Raw genomic sequence first — 8,756 nt, forward strand, 5'->3', positions numbered from 1 at the left:
AAAATATGTAATTGGAGGAGGACCAATTTCAGTGGGTTGAGAACAGACCTGGGCCAGGCAAATTGGAATCAAAGATTGGCAGATAAAACTGGCTGTCTTTAAAGAGGAGATGGTTCGGGTACAGTCAAGGTACATTCCCATGAGAGGGAAAGGTAGTGCAACCAAAGTCGGAGCTCCCTGCCTGTGCAGCTGAGCCTTCCTGCTGTAAGAAAAAAGGGGCGTATGGCAGATGTTATGTTGAGAATACAAGTGAGAACCAGGTTGAATACAGAAAGAGGGGCAAAGATAAAGTATGAGAATAGACTGGCAGCTAACATAAAAGGGTTTCCAAAAGTCTTCTATAGGCGTATAAATAGTTAATGGGTAGTAAGAGAAGGGGGTGGGGCTGTCAGGACTGAAATGGAGACCTACGCATGGAGGCAGAGGGTATGGCTGAGGTACTAAATGAGTACTTTGCATCTGTCTTTACCAAGGAAGAAGATGCTGCCAAAGGCATAGTGAAAGAGGAGGTAGTTGAGCTATTGGATGGAATAAAAATTGATAAATAGGAGCTACTAGAAAAGCTGGTTGTACTTAAAGTAGATAAGTCACCAGGGCCGGATGGGATGCATCCTAGGCTGCTGAGGGAAGTAAAGGTGGAAATTGCGGAGGTCCTGGCCATAATCTTCCAATCCTCCTTGGATGCGGGGGTGGTGCCAGAGGACTGAAAAATTGCAAATGTTACACCCTTGTTCAAAAAAGGGTGTAAAGAAAAACCCACAACTACAGGCCAGTCAGCTTAATCTTGGTGGTGAGGAAGCTTTTAGAAACGATAATCCGGGACAAAATTAACAGTCACTTTGACAAGTATGGATTAATTAAGGGAAGCCAGCACGGATTTGTTAAAGGCAGATCGTGTTTAATTAACGTGATTGAATTTTTTGATGTGGTAACAGAGGGTTGATGAGGGCAATGCGGTTGATGTTGTGTACATGGACTTCCAAAAGGCGTTTGATAAAGTGCCACATAATAGGCTTGCCAGCAAAGTTGAAGCCCATGGAATAAAAGCGACAGTGCCAGCACGGATATGAAATTGGCTCAGTGACAGGAAACAGAGTAGTGGTGAACCGTTATTTATTGGACTGGAGGAAGATATACAGTAGTGTTCCCCAGGGGTCAGTACTGGGACCACTGCTTTTCTTGATATATATATTAATGATTTGGATTTAGGTGTACAGGGCACTTTTTCAAAATTTGCAGATGGCACAAAACCTGGAAATATAGTGAACAGTGAGGAGGCTAGTGATAGACTTCAAGAGAACATAGACAAGCTGGTGGAATGGGCAGGCACATGGCAGATGAAGTTTAACCGTGAAAAGTGATGCATTTTGGTAGGAAGAACGAGGAGAGACAATATAAACTAAAGGGTACAATTCTAAAGGGGGTGCAGGAACAGAGCGACCTGGGGGTATATGTGCAGAAATCGTTGGAAGGTGACCGGTCAGGTTGAGAAAGCGGTTAAAAAATCATATGGAATCCTGGGCTTTATAAATAGAGGCATAGAGTACAAAAGCAAGGAAGTTATGATGAACTGGTTCGGCCTCAACTGGAGTATTGTGTCCAATTCTGGACACCACACTTTAGGAAGGATGTGAAGGCCTTAGAGAGGGTGCAGAAAAGATTTACAAGAATTATTTCAGTTACATGGATCGACTGGAGAAGCTGGGGTTGTTCTCCTTAGAACAGAGAAGATTTGATAGAGGTGTTCAAAATCATGAGGGGAGTAGATAGAGAGAAACTGTTCCCATTGGCAGAAGGGTCGAGAACCAGAAGACACAGATTTATGGTGATTGCCAGAAGATCCAAAGGCGACATGAGGAAAACTTTTTTGCGCAGCGAGTGGTTAGGATCTGGAATGCACTGCCTGAAAGGGTGGTGGAGGCAGATTCAATCGTGGCTTTCAGAAGGGAATTAGATAAGTACATGAAGGAAAAAAAAATGAAAGGGCTGGGGTTTGGAACTAGCCTAGGTGCTCTTGCAGAGAGCCGGGCCGAACGGCTTCCTTCTGTGCTGTTACAATTCTATGATACTCGAATTTGCTGAAGTTCCAATTCGAAGCTGTTACATTGAGAATGTTTCCGCTATTTCTAATCTTAAGTTTAAAGAGGATTGCTGTTTTATCTTTCTAGGGCACTCTGCGCGTCTTGCTTGTCCTTTTGCACGACTTTCCAGAGTTCCTGTGTGACTACCATTACGGCTTCTGCGATGTGATCCCACCAAACTGTATTCAGCTGCGTAACCTGATCCTGAGTGCCTTCCCACGGAACATGCGACTGCCAGATCCGTTCACACCTAATCTAAAGGTACCAGAGCACTATCACTTGTACCCAGGGATTTGTACTATGTGTCAGAATGAGAAAGGCTGAACAAGTGAAACAGGATGCATTGGCACTGTGTACTCCTATACCTCAAGTGTCCCAGTCTATCCAGGAGGATCCTGGATCCCAATGCTGTATGCAAAACCTCCTTACTGCACAATAGCCTTGTCTGGTGCAGTGCAATCGGAAGCTTTGTTTGCAGCGTCAGGAGCTGGCACAAGTAGTGCGAGATCTCGCAGGGGACTTGTATATATTGCCTAATGCATCAAAAACTCAACACTTTAGTGCTTTGTTTGTTTATGCTGAAAATTATTTAAACATCACGGGTTTGTTAGAATCATAGAGCACAGGAGGAGGCCATTTGGCCCATCGTGCTCTCTATCATTTAGTCCGCCCCCGTCCCCCCCCACTCTTTCCTCATAGCCCTTCAAATATTTCCTCTTTAAGTATATATTCAATTTCCTTTTGAAAGTTGCCATTGAATCCACTTCCACCAGCCTTTCAGTCAGTGCATTCCAGATCATCATAACTCGGTGAGTTTAAAAAAAATTCTCCCCATTTCCCCCTCTGGTTCTTTTGGTAATTACCTTAAATCTGTGCCTCTGGTTACTTCTGCCAGTGGAAATATTTTCTCCCTGTGTACTCTATCAAAACCCCTCATGATTTTGAACTCCTTTATTAAATCTTCCCTTAACCTTCTCTGCTCTAAGGAGAACAACCCCAGCTTTTCCAGTCTCTCCACATAACTGCAGTCCCTTATCCCTGGTACCATTCTAGTAAATCTCCCCTGCACACACTCCAGGGCCTTGACATCCTTCCTAAAGTGTGGTGACCAGAATTGGACACACTATTCCAGCTGAGGCCTAACCCGTGTATTATATGGGTTTACCAGTTCATAGACGGTTTTTAACAGTGCAGTGCATAAATTGAGTAAAAGCAAAAAGTGCACAGGTCAGTCGTCTTCTGGAATGGAAACTGACCGGCTAAGTTTTGATGTAGAAGTTTAATTGAAACTGAGTCCCCCGGAACATTAACCTGTCGTATCCCTTTTCAAATCCTAACTGACCTGTATATTTCCAGCATTTTCTGTTTCAGTTTTGCAGCAGTTCCCGCTCTTTGTTCCTATCTGTATGTAAATTGAAAGCTTTGCCTCTAAAATGTTAACCGTCACTGGAAAGTAAAGTGGCCGATCTATCCTGCATGAACGGAGGGAATGGGTTGAGTGCAGGAAGGGGTGTAACTGTCCAGAATTGATGTGTCTGTGTTTAAAAAGTGGTTAGCACTAGGTCCCATTGTGGATCACTTTGCTGTGATAACTCTGATCCTCTGTGACAAGGAATGTGTTTACACTGTGTGGCAGGTGGATATGCTGAGTGAAATCAACATTGCTCCTCGGATATTGACCAACTTCACTGGAGTGATGCCCCCTCAGTTTAAGAAGGACTTGGACTCCTATTTGAAGACACGTTCTCCAGTCACCTTTCTCTCAGAGCTGCGCAGTAACCTGCAGGTGAGCAGGACGAGGGTAATTACATCTCATTTTCATGAGCTAGTTATTGAAATCAGAATGTGGTGCAGCCTGTGCTTTTAGCTTTTCTGACAAATTATACAGATACAGAAGTGCTGTTATAGACACGAACATGCATTGGGCCCATAATCCGCAGATCCAGGCTGGTGGAAGTTGTATGTATGTGCGCAAAGTGATTATTACTCGCAGCAGATTTATCCAGGCTGACCTCATTTGTCCGAATGTGATGATACAAATAAGAACCAGTCATTCAAGCCAACCTAGTCTGAGCGGGTAGTCAAACAAGACATTGAAACAAGGAGCCGATCGTGCACAAGGTACGGTGATCCTGTCCCAACAAGCTCTAGAAACCTACACACCTGGGTTTGGTTTGAGTGGGTTTGACTTGTCCAGTTCACCTGATTGTCCAAAACATTGTCTGCTGTACAGAGAATCTACTGAAATAAAGTTTGAATGAGAGGAGATGTGCTCCTGTGCGAATGTAATCCCATACAAGCAACAGTATGGTAGTATAGAATTGAGCTGTGGTGGAAGGGGAAGGAGAGTTCAGGACCTTGCTGCTGGAGTCATTCAGGCTCCTTTACTTGTTTACTACTCTAATTCAGTAACTTCCCTTTGGGGGTTTACCTGCCTGAATTATGGCATTTCAACTTGCATGATGTGGGAAAGCTAGCTATTAACTGGTTAATAGTTGTCAGTGTTTTGACAGCCATATGTAACAGATGAGTTTTACTGCAATATTTTTTATATTAATTCCCCTGCCCTTGACTTTACCCAGCCAATTAACAGTCCAAAATTACTGACGCTCTTTCAGCTGCTATAGTGTAGTGTATGGCGGGTTGGCTTCGGTTATACTTCACAAGGTTGACTGCAGTGGTTTGTGTTTTCCCCACATTCCTGGACTTTACGTACGTTTTTTGAAATTGGTATTTTATAATATGGGGAAACTTTCTGATATCCAACATAACCGCAAGTTGCAAAATTAGACCCTAGAAAATGTACAATAATTTTATTGTGACAAAATACACTGCTTGGCTGAATGAGGTCTATATAATTTTACTAATACTTGCCCAGCAGCCTATTACGCAATGCCACCTAAAGGATCCCTTTATGTTAATTTATTGTTGAAATAGCGTGTCCCCATTTCTCATTAAAGTGGAGATTCTAAGTGGCAAGGACAATCTGAGCAGCTGCCAAGCCTTGTATTCCTGACCCATTCCCCAGTCTTCACATTGCTGCAGTGAACGACATAATCGGGTTAGTGAGCCTAACTATGGAGGGAGGCAGTACCAGCTGGATTAAGGAACTTGAATTATTGCAGTGTGATGCCTGAATTACAGGATCAGGGTGCAGGTGGGCAGGTGCCCACAGCTGCAGACTGTTCAGCCCATTCCTCGCTACTTTGAATTTATTGGATGTTTTACACTTTAGGAGAGTGGCAGAATTGCAATTTTAGTGATTCCAGCAGCAACAACGTGAAATTAGCCATACTCCTTTTACTACCTTTCACACAATTCGCATGCAGGAAGATCCTTTACATGGGTCGCAATTCGTTAAAGACCTTGTACAGTCCCCACCAATGTTCCCTGTAAGCTGTGGGTGCGGGACCGGGCATCAATCTGTGAAGGTATCACACAGGCCGCTCACAAGCTGTCCCGTTGACGATACTGCGCTGCAAATTTAAAGGTACCGCGCATTTAAGTAAATGGGCGCGCACGCTCGGTAATATTTAGAGGGAGCATTGATCCCCACCACTTAAAATATCCACGTTTAAAATGGGCAGTCACTTGTCAGCTAACGAGTGATGACCATTATCCACGTGCACTAACATCAATTTCAAAGTTGCCGGTTACAGTGTCTTAAGTGCTCCATGTATTTCAGGCAGAAAGAGCTGTGCTTGCTCACCTGGGCTGTTGCATGACAAGTACACAGGAAAAACTGACGCATGTTTTTTTTAAATATATTTAACAAAAATAACGCTTCATGCACAATATTCCCAGTAGCTGAAATGAGGTGTTTATGTTTAAATGGTTGCGCTGCTTCCTGCTACTCCAGTTTGCTGATGCTCATGGGCAGAGTGAGGTTGGCATTGCGGAGCTCGGGGTCCTTGGTCAGATCGCTGGTCCAGCAATAAGGAGGTTCGTTCAGGGAGCTGCGAGTACTGATGAACGACGACAACATTCTTATAGCACTACTGTGTTATACCAGCCATTACATGTAACTGGCAAAGCACGTTTGCTATAAACGGTGGGGACTGTATTTAAATCAGTGGTGTTAATTTGTTTGATTCATATCGGATTGCAGAAATTCAATTAAGTGACACTTGAATAGAAATGTCGAGAGTAAATTCCCTGTTGGCCTTGTCGGTAAATACACTACGAGTTGTCCAGCCAGGCAGACCAGAAGGTCCTAGGATTGATCGCTGGTCTGTATTGAGTTAGCTGATCTCGGTCGAGGCAGCAGTAGAGGAGCAATAGTTGGCCCCAGCATCTCTTGACCAGGGAGGGGGAAAGTTAATCAGTCTCCTGCTTCTGATCCCTGTCCAGTCACCATTGAATACATATTCTGCACTCAAGTGTAATTAGTTTGAGCAGAGAACAGAGTTACTCCTTTCTTTGTACCTCAGGTCTCAAATGAACCTGGTAATCGGTACAACATTCAGCTAATCAACGCCCTGGTGCTGTATGTGGGAACGCAGGCGATTGCTCACATCCATAACAAGGGCAGCACGCCATCCATGAGCACTATCACACACTCGGCCCACATGGACATCTTCCAGAACCTGGCTGTGGACCTCGATACAGAAGGTAAGGCTCTGGTCAGGTTTTACATTTTAGTATCTCTATTTTCGCTCAGTATCTTCTGCCACTTAAAGAAGGATAGAGAAGAGAACAAATGGTATAAAACCTCTCTGGTGGCTCGTTTGGTGAGCGTGGTGCGAGTGGGAATCTGAGGCGTACGAACCAGGTTCCAGATTTGATGATTGATCAGTGCTGAGTTGACTGATCTGTGCTTCGATAGCAGTGGGAGTGCTGCGATTAGCCTGAAAGTCAGCCAGGATTCCTGCTCCCAAAATATTGTGGCTGTGCTGACTCTCTGAAACAGCTCTCCACTCGGTCCCATTCCCCTGCCCTTCTTCCATAACCGTCAACATTTCTCTTCAAATGTTTATCCACTTCCCTTTTAAAAGCTATTATGGATTCTATCTCCACCATTGTTTCTGGTAGAGTGTTCCATGTCCTAATTATACTACACTAGCTGGGGAGCCCCGCGTTGCGAGGGCAATTTTGGGGCGTTTGGTCTCCCTGCCCCTGTGTGTCCCCCCTCTCCCTGTCATGTCCTCTCCCTGTCCTATCCCTCCCTCCCCTCTCTCCCTCCCCTCCCCTCCTCTCTCTCCCTCCACTCCCCTCCCCCACTCCCCTCTGTCCCTCTCTCCGGCCCCTCCCCCTGCCTAGCGCCTGAGGTCCGGTGCCGTTGCTGAGGTCCCCCGCGTATCGCGCGGCTGATGGACGGCCGCGGCGGGCGGCGCATGCGCGGTGAGTGCGGGCGGCCCGCGGGAGCCGGCAAGGCCGTTAGCGAGCGGGAAACTTCGGGCGGCGCGCCCGCGCTCCGTCTGCGACACCTGAGAGGGGGAAGAGGAGAAGGAGAGAGAGGGAAGAGGAGGTGAGAGAGAGAGGGAAGAAAGAGAGAGAGAGAGAGAAATTTTTTCAGCTTCAGGCCCCGAGTCCCCCCTGCGCGAGGGTGAGGAGGAGGAGGAGGGGGGGGGGGGGGCGGTTGCTAAACACAATATAAAACTCAAATAAATTGTTAATTAATTGCCTAACACATAATTGAAATATTTACCTTAGTTCCCTAACACACAGAAAGTGTGGGGGAAAAAATCGTGGAAAATCAAGATGCCGGCCACTCACCTTGGTTCAGAAGGATAAGGCCCGCCCACACACGCACCGATTGGTCGACCGGTCAGGTCACCGAAGCGTAGGATTGGTCAATCGTCGAGTCACTCGACACTTAACTGTAGGAAGACCTCGACGTCACACGGTCGCTAATGAGCGGAACGCTGAACGTTTTTGGGATACCGCGGGCGGGATTTTTGTCCGGCCGAAACGTAAATACGCCTATGACCGGTCCGGAATCGCAAGCTTTCTTTTGAGGTGACGCGCGCGTCGGTACGCTCTGTAACTTCCAAACGTATAGAGACCAGGCGGACAGACAGACAGACAGACAGAAGAGCCGCTTTATATATATAGACTAGCTGGGGGAGCCCGGCGGTGCCGAGGCTTTCTCGGGGGCATGTTGTTGGAAGAGAGAGAGGGAGCGACTGGGGGGAAGGAGAGAGAGAGAGAGAGAGAGGGAAGGAGAGAGAGAGAGAGGGAAGGAGAGAGAGAGAGAGGGAAGGAGAGAGAGAGAGAGGGAAGGAGAGAGAGAGAGAGGGAAGGAGAGAGAGAGAGAGGGAAGGAGAGAGAGAGAGAGGGAAGGAGAGAGAGAGAGAGAGGGAAGGAGAGAGAGAGAGAGGGAAGGAGAGAGAGAGAGAGGGAAGGAGAGAGAGAGAGAGGGAAGGAGAGAGAGAGAGAGAGAGGGAAGGAGAGAGAGAGAGAGGGAAGGAGAGAGAGAGAGAGGGAAGGAGAGAGAGAGAGAGGGAAGGAGAGAGAGAGAGAGGGAAGGAGAGAGAGAGAGAGGGAAGGAGAGAGAGAGAGAGGGAAGGAGAGAGAGAGAGAGGGAAGGAGAGAGAGAGAGAGGGAAGGAGAGAGAGAGAGAGGGAAGGAGAGAGAGAGAGAGGGAAGGAGAGAGAGAGAGGGAAGGAGAGAGAGAGAGAGGGAAGGAGAGAGAGAGAGAGGGAAGGAGAGAGAGAGAGAGGGAAGGAGAGAGAG

General features: G+C 46.7%; 1 protein-coding gene across 13 annotated transcripts in view; it reads left to right on the forward strand.

Moving 5' to 3' along the window:
• The window catches only part of cnot1 (CCR4-NOT transcription complex, subunit 1), a 239,717-nt gene that overhangs the window by 222,348 nt on the left and 8,613 nt on the right, over window positions 1-8,756 (forward strand). For 8 of the 13 annotated variants that reach the window (XM_085990940.1, XM_085990937.1, XM_085990939.1 and 5 more), the window contains 3 exons: window positions 2,169-2,342; window positions 3,718-3,882; window positions 6,512-6,692. In XM_085990940.1, coding sequence (XP_085847066.1) covers window positions 2,169-2,342; window positions 3,718-3,882; window positions 6,512-6,692 — 520 coding nt within the window. The remainder of the gene's footprint in view (window positions 1-2,168; window positions 2,343-3,717; window positions 3,883-6,511; window positions 6,693-8,756) is intronic. The other 5 variants (XM_085990938.1, XM_085990943.1, XM_085990946.1 and 2 more) reach the window with 1 other exon arrangement.

The sequence above is a fragment of the Somniosus microcephalus genome, chromosome 6 (genome assembly GCF_052327205.1).
Source record: "Somniosus microcephalus isolate GS21.2 chromosome 6, FLI_Smic_1.0, whole genome shotgun sequence".
Lineage (NCBI taxonomy): Eukaryota > Metazoa > Chordata > Chondrichthyes > Squaliformes > Somniosidae > Somniosus > Somniosus microcephalus.